This window comes from Haemaphysalis longicornis, unplaced genomic scaffold, assembly GCF_048455015.1.
Source record: "Haemaphysalis longicornis isolate Haplotype H1 unplaced genomic scaffold, Haemaphysalis longicornis Haplotype H1 scaffold_2, whole genome shotgun sequence".
Taxonomy (NCBI): domain Eukaryota; kingdom Metazoa; phylum Arthropoda; class Arachnida; order Ixodida; family Ixodidae; genus Haemaphysalis; species Haemaphysalis longicornis.
In genome coordinates, this window is record NW_027526295.1 from 109,842,512 (window position 1) to 109,855,928 (window position 13,417).

General features: G+C 47.1%; 1 protein-coding gene across 1 annotated transcript in view; it reads right to left on the reverse strand.

The window, feature by feature from the left end:
- Positions 1–13,386, reverse strand: part of LOC144169112 (transcription termination factor 2-like) — a 53,904-nt gene extending 40,518 nt beyond the window's left edge. The window contains exons 1-5 of the mRNA XM_077698134.1: positions 12,938–13,386; positions 10,937–11,597; positions 10,032–10,272; positions 9,009–9,154; positions 1,918–2,037 (exon numbers count right to left, since the gene is read on the reverse strand). Coding sequence (XP_077554260.1) covers positions 1,918–2,037; positions 9,009–9,154; positions 10,032–10,272; positions 10,937–11,597; positions 12,938–13,246 — 1,477 coding nt within the window. The 5' untranslated portion in view covers positions 13,247–13,386. The remainder of the gene's footprint in view (positions 1–1,917; positions 2,038–9,008; positions 9,155–10,031; positions 10,273–10,936; positions 11,598–12,937) is intronic.
- Between the last annotated feature and the right edge of the window lie 31 nt (positions 13,387–13,417).

Genomic DNA, 13,417 nt, shown 5'->3' on the forward strand with positions numbered 1-13,417 from the left:
TCGGTTTTAAGTGCGAATTCACTTCTTAAGCAAGCCTGAAGCGTCCGCCGCCGTCCGCATAGCAACAGCTGCGGGTGCGCGCGCTCGTCTTCCTTGGCAACGGGGGGAGATGGGCGCGCGCTGCCTGGCCGCTGACATGGCACATACCCACGTGGGGGATTGGCCAGGAATCTCCTCGTCTTCCTTGGCAACGGGGGAAGATGGGCGCGCGCTGCCTGGCCGCTGACATGGCACATACCCACGTGGGGGATTGGCCAGGAATCGGGTGTGAGAAGGGCTAATGCACCCGCTTAAAGGAGTACTGACACGAAATTTCAAAGCTGAGATCCGCTCTAGCAATCAAGTACAATGACAACACAAATAGGTGTCTGTGCATGGCACATACCCACGTGGGGGATTGGCCAGGAATCGGGCGTGAGAAGGGCTAATGCACCCGCTTAAAGGAGTACTGACACGAAATTTCAAAGCTGAGATCCGCTCTAGCAATCAAGTACAATGACAACACAAATAGGTGTCTGTGAATAAATGTATCTTTCTTTCTTTGTAGTTGTGTGTGTGTGTGTGTGATCTCTCTTTCGCGAACATTACCGAACCGCGCAAATTCAACTCATGCATTCGCACTTTCACATTCTTCCCCTCGGGGAAATGCTTGGGTTTTTTTTTTCTTTGGTTCGAGCATTTGTAAACAAACGAAGATAAAAGAGATGGCCACAATCGGAAAGAAGATAGCTTGGCCGATCCAATGGTACCAAAATTGCCGCGCCCAGTGCCATTGTTGCGGAAATACAGCGCTCCGAAAAGTGCCGTTTTTTCGCCCTTTCGCGCTGACATTTTGTCACTGCAGCGAGCAAAAGTGTTTCTTTATGCCACTTTGCGGTGGTTTTTGGCGGAAAACTTTGCATACGCACATGATAGAAAACATAGAAACCGAATATGTTGCTTTCCAAAAAAAAGTTTTGTCATTTTTTCCGAAGTTGAAAGGCGCGTCCCCCCATTCAAATCAATCGAAATATTCGATAATAGCCGATTATTTGAACCCTTTCGAATATTCGAAATGTTTCGAATACATAGTTTACGAAGCGAATACGAATATGACATATTTAATATTCTAGTAATATTCGAATTTTTCGAATATTCGCACACCCCTAATTTTCTGTATTAATTTTATTTGCAGTCTGCAGGTCCCAAAGAATGTACCTGCAAAATATCATAGCTGTATCGTAAGTATTCACAAAGCTGTCGCCCTTTGAAGTCGCCTAAATGACCATTTTTGCCTATGTTTGCAAACTTCGTGCCCTGTTTTCTCAGAACCAATTTTTTCCCCACATGGTCAGCTGTCGGGTACAATATCTTGGGATGTACTGGTTCGATTTGTATCATTTTTGCTGCATTCGAAAGCTTATGAACAGAACAGTGCAATAAAACCACAAAAGTATAGCATTTCTTTTTGCTGGCACAAGATTTTATGCCGTTAGTTTTACAAAAACATTGGTAATTGATGACCCGACATTTACGAATTTTACAGCGTTTGCAGAAACCATGCTAAAATTACTACAGTGGTATAATTGCACTCCCTGGTCCTTCTAGAGCACAAAAGGATAAAAGCTATTTGAGTATTTCATAGGTACATAATGAAAAAATTGCCTGAAATGGAGTGGCATAACATGTTGCACAACTCTCAACTTGCACCCCATAGACGAAAACTGACTGCATATTTGTGCTCAGGATGTTGAAATACACTGAATGTGTAAATCTCAAGCACATAGGTTAAAAAATAACAAAATTTTCCTCAAGACCAGTGTCCCCCCTTTATACGGAAGTAGGGTTTTTAAGAAGTCGAAATTTTGAGTGCACTTGGCCTTTAAATGGCATGTTGCGAAAGACAGAAACCGCACAGGGAAGGAAGAGGCCACCCACCGTTCTCCTTTGCACTGCCCCTGGGTGGGCTGGTGGCCGACCTGAAGGCCTCGTCGCTGGGCTGCTGCTGGGCAACGAGGGCCAGCAGGGTCAGCGTCTTGCCCAGGCCCATGGCGTCCGCTGCATGCATGGGCCGAGGGGGAAAACAACACTTTTTTCACTTGCTCCACATCTGAGGGGGAGGCATCCGTCCCAACAGGTTCACTTTATTAAAAGGATGATGCTATATGTACTACGTAGTGAAGTCTCACCGGAAATTGCTATACGCACTACCGATATAGCGCCATCTATGAACGCTGTCAGAAGCACTTTTTTTTTTAATGTTTTTACGTGGTCTCAAGTCTCAAGCGTTCGGCCGGTCGTCATGGCTGCTTTTCGTTGCTTTTGACCGATCCATGGATGGATCGACCCCGCCAATCTCGTTGCGACAAATCACGCTAATAAAGCGCAAGTCTTGAGATCGTGGGCCGGGCTGATGCACACGATTCGCGCCAGGGCCGTCAAGCTGGCGTGGCAACTTCCCGATCGCGCCGTCAACACGCCGCAGTGGTTCGAAGACGGCTTGCCCAATCTGAAGGTAGGTATTTCTGGCCTCGTTGGTTTGTCCCCGTAATGCTTGCTTTACTGATGTTGAAGTGGGAGACCCGCGTCGACCGCCGAGCTTATATTTCCGTCACCAGCCTTTCCAGCCGATGCGCGAGCATGCATGCATGTCGCATGGTTCCTTCAGCCAGCCCGATCGACTGAACGCTGCGAACGCGTATTGGATACCTTCAGCGCGTTTCCCCTCACCTTGTTAAATGTTGTTTCATGCATTGCAAGTGCGATAACGCATAAGGACAAGCACTTTTTTAATCAACAAGTGTGAAACTAATGATAGGAGATGGGGGGAGTCAGTGATGATGCTTGTGTCCGCTTTCTAGTGCCGTATAATTAGTGTACTGAATCTTTCTCAGGGGCAAAACATCGTTCCAGGTTGTAGTGAAAGTTGTGGAACAGACCAGGAAGGCACCAATGCCTTATTTCTCTTTGAAGCAGCCTTGTATTTATGCATTGAGAACCAATTCGACCAGCTGCACACTTTACTGGTTCCGTATGTATTAGCATGGGCGTCTGCAGAATTTTATCTTGAGGGGGCAAATCCATTGTTTCGGGCAAGAATAGGGAGAGGGCGTGGGGGAGGGTGCAAGTGCTGGGGTAGCGTGGGGGGGGGGGCAACATGTATATGTTCCCATTGTGTAGTATGATTCTAATCTTGTGCATTGCTCTTTTGACTCAGAAGTACTGATTTTATTTGGGTGGCAGTTCCTTTTTCCTAAAAAAATGTAGTTCTTACTGTAAACGGGACCAAACAGCAAAAAAAGATCAGTTCTAAGTGAGGAGGAAAAAGGTTCACGTCAATTTATAACAAAAACTACGACAGCTTCTGCATGCGGTGTGGTTCCTGTTGGGCTAACAGATTTGCAAAAAAATTGCACAACACTTCACACGGTGTGGTCGCATGCAGCCCTGCACCAACGGTATCTGCTCCCGTTTTCTGTGACTGGCCATAAAAACTGGCTTCAAAATAATAATAAATTTCTTAGCCGCATTTACATTCAGGCAAAAAGTATTGTGCAGCCATTTAGTGTAGTAATGGTTGGTATGGAAAATCATGCTCAATAGTTTTTTCACAAAAGTTGGTTTCAAGAATTCAAATTGTGCCAGTAGGACAAAAATAACACATAATGAAAAAAAACATAACAAAGGTCCTGGGTTTTGCCATGTTTATTTTTGTGCTTTTTTCTATCGTTTATACAAGCAACATAGCCGTATTGCTAATTGTATTGCACCTTTGGTTTTACAGGTCACCCAGAAAAGACAACTTCAATTGAAGCTGAGGATGTGGTGTAATAAAAATTTACTTCATATTGTAAAACAATAGCAGTGTTGATGTCTTCTTGAAAGTGTAAGAAACAACAGCCTTTCTTGGACCTTTGACATGCAGACTTATTTTTGGATAACTTGAAAACAATGTAAAATAGTTAACCCGTTTCTTCTTGTCTTCTTTTTCTTTTAGGGTAGGTGGTGCTTCTTTTCTTTCAGGTTGTTTTGAGTTGACTGTTTTTCATGATTGATTCAGTTATTTAAGTATTCTGGAAAAGAAATATTCTCAGTACACCTGAGCTGACGTCGCCTGAAGTTTATCATGCTAAGCGTCACACGTGCACCCTGCATGCTCACCATGGGCACGGACGAGTTCCAGGGTATGAATGAAGGTAGCACAGAATTCTTTTATCAGCGTGTAACCACCTAAGAGTCCACATACTTGAGCAAAATCATGGGCATCTTATGTGGCATAGAAATAATAGCAGTGGCCCTGCCAGTTGGAAAGCATACAATTCAAACAATGCAGATGCTAATCAATGTATATTTACTTCTGCTTAGAAATGGCATTTCTCTATTTTCTACTTTATAAATAACAATGCTTGGTTGCAGCAGCTCTGATAAACTAGAAAATGTCAATAATGAAGAGATGGGCATTGCTTCCACATAATTTACAGATATTTTTTTTTACCATTCGTGATGTGAAATTGCCTAGGCGAGTCTTTGGAGCTTGGTAAGAAACTGCTTCAATGCACAACGTAAACCGTGTTGGACAAACGGCACTGCTAGCATGTGACATTGTGCACGTGAAAGAATGCAGGATAAAAGTTCTATACATCTTCCGGTTTCCTTTTCCTGTGTCTGCATGTTGAAAGCGCCTTTATTTGCCAAAATAAGGCTGAGTGGGAGGAGGGATGTGAAACGTTTAAAGGTCACACTGCAAAAGAATGTGTCTTAAGAGTCTCGTAAACACTACGGATTAGCTGATTTACATCAGAAGAGTTTCTTACCATCACGTTTAGCCCCGGTGACTTTCTTGCACAGCTTAACAGCCATGCGGAAAAGCCAACTTTAACTGCTCGAGGCAAGGTGTACGAACACATACGAGCTAAAAGCACAGGTGCGCGTTCCCCCGTTTGTACTCAGGAGTTCCTGTAGAACGTGCTTTAGTTAACTGCTGCGTAGTGAATTAAAACTGGTGTTTTGTGCGCCGCCGAAACCACATCGCACTAAGAGGCACGGGGTAGCGTATTAGACATCTCACTCAGGGATTCAGGGATCTCAGAATCTTATTAGGGCGAATAAAGCCGCCGTGGGATATTATTTAGAGAGTCGGCGATACCCAGGAATAGACAGCTTGAGGCTACTATAGATATATACTTGATTACACAAAACTCAAAAGTAAAATAAAAAAATGATCGACGCGGGCGGCCCGACACAACATACGATATGTTGATCAACACCGTATGTTATGCACCGGCTGCCCGCATAATTTCAGTTCCTGCCTCGATTAAATGCTCAAACGTTTCGTAAACGGCCCTGTGGGCAGCCATAATCTATTTCACGCCCATGACTACAGCGCAAACTTTGCTGTGGCCGAAACCAGGTACGCAGGTACTTTGCCGTTCGTACGAAGGTCGTGTCAGCCCCTCAGCCCGCCACCAAGCAAGCTCGGGGGCTCAGGAGTGTTTCTGACAGAGCCTCGTAGATGGCGCTGTATGGGTAGTGCGTATAGCAATTTCCGGTGGGGCTCCACTACGTAGTACATATAGCATCGTCCTTATTAAAAACACAGGTGTCATCCCACCTAGTTTCTGTTGCGCTGGCATGTAGTGCAAGGCCCAACACAACCTTGCACAAGAGAGAGAGAGAGAAACTCTTTATTAAAAAGGAAAATGCAGAGAGGTTTGCCGACATCAGTTCGCCAGCATGCTACTCTGCGGGGAAAGGAGGAGAGGGAAAAAGGTAGTAGGTGTAGTGAAGAAAAGGAGAGTAGTAGTAGTGGACAGAATGGCCCATGCTTCTGCCTATATCACTGCGTCTGTGACCAGTCACTACTGGTGGGCCTTCCAAAAAGAATCGTGAAGTTTCGTGCAGCTAAGCAGTACCAGGGCCACGATACGGGGCACACTGCAGTTAAGCCTGCCGATTAGGCGGCCACTTGGGAATCTTAAACGTGTGCCAAAATCTCAACACGCGGGTGTTTCCGTTTTTCATCTCCATCAGAAAAAAGTCAACACCGAACCAGCTTCCTAGGGCTCAGCTGCACTAGATCGCAGCGAGTGTTGTGACCAGAGTCGTCTTACAGCAACGTCTTAGCTTTTCCAGTAGAAGGTGCTACATTAGGAAGCAGATGAAAGAGGCGGTGCAATTGCCCTATTTAGGAAGTGCAGGCTTGGGTGACTCAGCTCTTGCTCTCAAAAGACTGCGCACATTTGCCATGGAAACACTGCCATTCCACTGTCAGTCATAAAGGTTACTCATTTCTTATTACCAGTGAAGGCAGTGAGTTGCTCACATCCAGCAAAATGTAATAAGCATAATCAACAGCCTGAGTAGGGATGGGCGAATATAGATTTTGAGGTTCGAAGCGAATTCGAAGCGAATAGTGATTTGGTCGAATAATTTCGAATCGAATAGTTCGAATAGTACACATTGCAAATCACAAAGACAAATGAGCAACTTGTGACCTGACTAATGTACACAATTTTTTCTAATAATTAGAACTCACGTAGGCACAGCATTGTGTAAAACTATTACCAGTTGAACATTTATTGCAAAATCTTACACACAGCTTTCCTTTGCTGTATTCACAAGTTTTCATGAAGAAATGCCTGTTGCGCCACATGCTCTAGGTGCAGCAGTTTCCGCCGGCTGCTCATTCACAAGTTTAAGCACCACCTAGAAACTCGCAGAGTTAAGCGCCGCCTAGAAGCTCCGCTAAAAAAAGAAGTATTGTAGCCACTAGTATCCTCGGCCGTAGCCAAGCAAAGCGCGGGTCTATTCGATTCAGCCTGCACCTCTTGAACCAGTTCACAGCGGTGCAAAGTGGGTTCCGCCATCGGCGGAACCAGCCCTGCACTTTTTTCGTCTGCTTCTGCACCTCCTCGGCAGGAAGTGCAGGCGAAGCCATGAACTCGTCCTGCACCCGTCGGCACCACCGGTGAATCGAACGGCGCGGTTCAGGTGCCGCGAGCTGCACCACTGAAACGAACGGCGAAGTGCCGCACCGCCTGAACTGGTTCACGTGGTGCAGGTGAAACGAATAGACCCCGCAAGTGGCTGGCCGCCATTTTGAATAGGCTCGCTTAGTGCGGCGTACTGCCGCACTGAGCGAGCCTATTCAAAATGGCGGCATGCCTATTCAAAATGGCGGCCTGTACAAGTCTGCTGGCTTGGTGCCGCTATGTTCAGAGCGGTGTCGTTTCAGTGCCGCCTTTTTTTTATCCTAAAGTGTGCTGGCGGCCCAGGGCTTCGTCGAAGCTCTAGGCAAGGCAGCAACTCGGCAGTGCCGGCACTGATAACAGAAATGTCCGCGTTGGTGGGTCTTGAGCCAAGCCTGGGGTAACTCTCGGAAAGCTTGACCGAAAGGCTTGGCTTTTAGCTGCCTATTCGGAAGCATCGAATAATTCGAAAATATCGAATACCTGCATTCGGATCGAAGCGAATAACGAATAGAGAGCTATTCGATCGAATATTCGACAATACCGAATATTCGCCCATCCCTAAGCCTGAGCTGTACTTGGGTTAATTCACGCCAAACACTCGTCACATTCCAACCTTTGCTAAACTAGGTTACGACGTACTACCATTCTGAACATGGCGTTCTTGCTCTCCCTACTAAAGGTAGGGCTTAAAAAGGTCTTTGTGTAGTGCAATATGTGCAACACAACACTGTTTTGGTCACTGAAGAAGCCTTAGAAGAGAATAATGCCCCAGAGTTCTTTATTTAATTTTGGATCCCACACCGTTCATTTACATTTCATTAACCTGCACAAGGAACGGGTTGATGGAATTGGCAAAGCGTTTCTAGTCCCTGCACACCCCAGTCCCTGCCTATTCTGGCCATAGGGAGGCTACTACCAAGAAGACAATAGAATTCATTTCACTCAAGCGTCTGGCCTTATCCCAAGCACGATCACGTTAAACAGAAATACCGAAGCAAGTTGGTACAGTTGTCCCATCGGTAATGTAACGATTACATTAAAACTTAGTCACCCTCAGAACTCAGCCCCACAGATCCTAACGTCAAGCTCTGGCCTGTGATATGTGAAGCATAACTTGGAAAAGCTGGAGAGGTATTTTTGTGCCCCTTCCTTTAAAATTTAATTTTAGCTCATTGCAAGAGGGTGGCTGTGGAAACACATAGTGACTTCACTGCCTCCATATTAAAAAAACAAAACAAAAAACAGCACTACAAACTGTTTTGTAGGTAAGCTTGCAAGCTCAAATGAGTGTTTTCTTTCCCAAATGAAACCTTGCGCTACATGAGGTGAAACATTAAGTGCACATAATACGTCTTCAAAGATCTGTGAATTCGGAACACACATTGCCAGGTACCTGGAAAAAAAAGAAAAAAAAAAGAAAGAAAGCAAAAGAAAGCAGAACTATTCCATCTGGGTAGAGGGAAGGGCATCTCAAAGAAAAGCATCCTGCTTGAAAAGTTCGAACTACAATTTTACGTGTAATACCTACACTGGGATGCAACGACTGATTGTGGGGTTTAACACGCTAATGCTACACAGGCGATGAGGCCCGCCATGAGGAGGGCTCTGGATTAATTCTGACCACGTGAAGATCTTTAACGTGCACTGAAATCTCAAACACATGGGCGTTTTCACTTTTCGCTTCTATTAAGGATGCGAGAAGAGCCGTAGTGGTTGGCCACTGATCAATTGTGACCGCCTGGGGATTACTGATGTGTGCCATGCAAGTGGTGTTTTTTCCCACCACCATGCAAATGCATCTGGCAATAACACCTTGAAGAACGTATTTTGAACTGCCCTGCTTACCATGTGCTCTGTCCCCCCCCCAAATGTTTATCCTTCCCCACTCCCTCCTGTGACCCTCTTGTCCCCTCCATTACAGCTTTTGACGGACACTCAAGTAGCCCTGAGCTGTTCACAGAGGCCATAAAACCAACCTGCTTTCCCACTAGAATCCCCCTCCAAGGCCAACTTGACCAGAGTCTGGTGGGCTCTAGCCAACCAGTCTTTCATGCTCACCGAGGATGCCCCCCTGCGTCTCTTGCCCTTTGCCCTCCCTCCAGAGCATCCAGCGGAGGGCCTGGCGCTGGTGGGCCATCAGGGGCGTCCGCACCCCCTTGGGCTGGGGGCACTCCTCCCACTCCCCGGGCACCGCTTCCACGCTCCTGCAGGAAAGAGGGGGCCGAAGAGTATGGTGAGAAGGACGAGAAAGAACAGCCACCATGCAGCCAAGCTATGTTAAATTTGGTGGAAGGATCTGCTGCAATAGGGGGTGGAAAGTCCTTCATGGCAAAAATGAATAGCAGACCGATACAACCAAGCCTTGCGGTGTTCCCTTTGGTGCCATCAAGAATGTACCAGATCGAAAGCGTCTCATGCCGCATGTCGCCGTGCGGTCAGTAGAAAAGGTGGCTACACATTGGGGCTCCTTGATTATCAGTCTTGGATTCACTGTCGACTCCCAAGGGGCGATGCGGCATTCATTTTTTTTACATCTCTTTCTACGGTGAGTAGAATTTTCGCACCACACAGACTACCCACGGTGAGTCCTAGCATCACTAAATAAGCTACGCTTAAGAGTACCGCCACTTTGTGCACCCGAAAGCATCTGAGAGCCATTTTGTTTCTGGCTTGCAGTGTTGCCACCTCTCCCAACAAAACAGCCACTGGTTGTGACGGGCGGAGTGCGACCGGCTGCTCTAGCGTCCACGCAGCAGACAGACAGAGAGAGAGAGAGAGAGAGGAGAGGCACCCAAAAACAAAATGGCTGCACCCATATGTAAACAAATACCACGTGGTGCCGACCGACCAATGAAAATCCTGGCGGCACATAACTATGAGAGAAAAGAGTGCCGATACTCTAAAAGCCTTTAGCGACGCTAGTAAGTCCGAGATTGTAAACTGAAGAGCCCCATTTATACTTGCATCTTCCACAGTTCAAACAAGTGAAGCCTCAGCATACACCTTTGTGCATGACAAGGTTAGTGGAAGAAAAAAAAAAAAAAGAAAAAGAAACCCTGAGGGTTCAGAGGGCACACGCACTCCAGGAAGTGCTGCAGTCTGGTGGTGCAGCTCGCAGACAGGCCCTTAGGCAGCCTGGTGCCCAGAGTCTCTGCCCTCCTGCCCTTTGTGGGGGAGAGGGCCCCCTTGGGCAGGGGCTGCGGGGAGACCAGCTGCACCCGACGTTCATACACACTGTGCAGGGCGGTCGTCGGGGGGCGGGGCTCCTCGCAGCGGCTGATGACGCGTGCCACGGGGCTCGTGGGACGCCTCTGGGGAACTCCTGCAGAGGGGGCATGTACATCAGAGGCTGTTTTAGATGGGCGCGCAGAGGGTGATCATCAAAGCAGTGGCAATATTTCAGCAAGTGCACCCAACGTTGCCATAACAAAGCCAACCTTGTAATACAGGGATAAATACGAGAAGAGAAGAAAGGGCCAGAGAATCAAGACATCTAGATGTTAATATTACAAAGGCTTGCATGGGTAAAAATACTCTGATGTAGGAGAAAATAAAGTTGTGTTTTTACTGAACAATACAGCTGTGTAATGCAAGGGGTTTCAGCAGGAAGGAATGACATTGTTTGGCAGAGGAGGCAGTAGCACTTCTAGCTGCTTCTTCCCAAAGTGAACCGTGGAATGAGTATGCCACTCAGAGATGGCCACACCTCCCTGGCTGAGCAAGTAGCCACTTGCTCACTCTGTTATCATGGGGAAAAAGTGCTCAAGTATCTTAAATACATGCACACAAAAAATACGATCAAAATAAAGGCTAATGTCCCCATTTCCCCCCTTTACTTCCAACAAAGATGAACAAGTAACTTGACGCAACTTAGCTGAAACCCCATAGGTCTAACGTCTGTGAGACAACCACAAACCACAATAAAGACTTCAAATTAGGAGGATTTCAGCACATAGTAATAGGAAGAAAAAAAACCCCCAAAATACCTTTTTGGTGAGCACTGGAAGATTGGGATTCCTTCCCTTGAGAATAGGGTGCCTCTGTTGCTGTCTCAGTGGCAGGGCTGCTGTACCACCGTTCATCCAGACCATCTTCCTCATCCAATTCCCTGTCAGCTGAACAACTCTCCCTCCAGCTGCCATACGACAGAGAGGAATCCAGCGCTGCGTCTTGGCCCCCCGCGTCACTTTTCCGGAGACTTTCCCTCTCCCCCTTGCTACGTGCTTTTGGGTCTGCCACTGTTGACGTCACCTTAGCCTTTGACCCTAGCATTCCACTGGCCTCACTGATACCCCGAGACGTGCACTGTGATTCCTTGGATGAGCGACGTTCTTCTGCATCGCCCATTTGTGTCGTTGCGCCCGTCTTGGGGTCTGCCTTTGAGGGTGCAGTGTCTGATTTCCCCGCCTTCATAGTCATCAACGGGGGTGCACTGGCTGCCTCCGTACTGTCCCTTAGTCTTCCAGAAGCAGCGGTCGAGCCCCGCTTTGAGGACGAGGAACTCGTGAGCTCGGCCGAGTGCTTCTCCACTTCTGTCGACGGCACCAGGCTGAGGAAGGACAGCTGCTCCTCGAGCTCCCTCAGCTGTTCCTTGAGCCGCTTGCCTCGGTCGGGAAGCGTTTCCAGCTTGATGGTGCCCATGACCTTCTGCGTTTGTTGGAAACAAGCGAGATGGAGGGGGAGGAAGACATATGAACAAGTTTCAGTACATCCCTTATGCACTGCTTCACTATACTCGGTTACAACTCAAGAACGGCACCACCTCATGTAGTGTATCACTCCGCCAAAACGCCGGACCCGTGACGGCAGTGCGCGCGCGTTTTGAAAGGGGTTTGCTATGAATGCGTGATATCGGCTGCCTTGTCTCACGCAGTTTGTTTGTCGTCACTGGAGTCGTTTAGAAGCATATTAAGTCCAAAAAATCACGGGAACGGCTCACGCCATGCTCAAAATATTCCCAGTAATGCCCTACTTGCGCCGCGCGGAGAAACATCTGGCTACGGTGATAAGGCATAGTGGCGACTTCCGGTGCCGTTCTTAAGTTGTCACCGAGTACAACTCCATGCATCGCAGTGGAAGCTATGAGGAGCAAAGATGGGTCGGCAATGTGCCGAAGAGACTAAGCAGTCTTAAATATTGTCATCTGCTCCCTACTGGCGTAGGGAGCACACGACGTAGACATGAATGCTACAGATAAACATTACGAGTGCGCATGCTGCTCTCAGTGGCCGATATTTGGAGTAGCTTTCCAAGCTTTTACGAAAGTTTGTAAAACAGAGCATTGTTTCGTTGCTTTCTGCAAAGATTCATGACTTGCAGATCTGACTAATTGTTTAATTCTGCAATTCTCCCAGTATTTTTAAATTGCTACTGCCATGTGCTAAGGTTATGTTCCATTTATGGCTTACGATGTTGCCTGTGAGATCCAACTTGCAAGCACAGTTAAATGTTCCCCATTGAAATTATAATCTCTATGTCTTCCATTACGATTTGATTTCATCCAAAAAGCCCTCTATAACGCACCACCATAGCTCCTCATTGATGATTTCACTGCAATTTTTGTCCCGTTCCAATGACTCTTTCAACGTTCATGGTATTTTTTTTGCAAATAATTTTAAGGCAATAGATCCCCGGTAGTAAGGACTGAAAACAGCGGGGGCAGAGATAAGGAAAACAGTTGTATCTCATGAATGGGTGAGCACATCGAAGACTTGTATCGTTTAGGCATTACCTCTGGGGTACAAATTACTAGTAATGAATTGCTGACAAGATAGAGAAGAAATTAGAAGGCAAAACAGGCTATGCATTGTTACAATAGTGACGCAATATAACGTTCATTCATTTCTCACAACTTCTGTGATTTCGAGTTCTAATACTAGAACGAGCTAGCATGACATTAGAACAGGGATAGAACCGTAAAGCGTTACGTTTCAGAATGCGGTGATGCGCTTGGAGCACAGCGCCGTCGCCTGAACACTGTTACTCACCTTTTTCTTTTGTATCTCCATCTCCAGCGCCTCCTTTGACTTGCCAATCGGCGGCGGCTTTCTTGCCGGGGCCACTGCAGTGGCCGTTAGTTCGTTCGACGCACCAACCGCCCCTTCCCCATGATGAGAAACAGAAGCCTCGGCCGCTTTCTTTTTCTCGGCTTTGCTCCGTTCGCGGTCATCGCCGCGGTGACGAGTGAATGCCTCGCTTCGTTCGCGGTTACCATCTTGAGATTCTGCCGACCCATTGCCGGACGAAGCGCCGGATAGCTCGGACTTCCCCTTTTCACGCTCCCGTGACGACTCCATAGATGGATTAAAGAAATATTTAGTTCAGTAATTAGCGGGAATCAATTTCTGTCAGGACGGCATTGCGCACAAGCCTGAAGACGTCGCAAGTTCAGAAACTCGTGAAGTTTACAGCTCGTTACAAACTTCGCCGCCAAGAACCACACACGAGTTGTAAATCCGCAAATGATA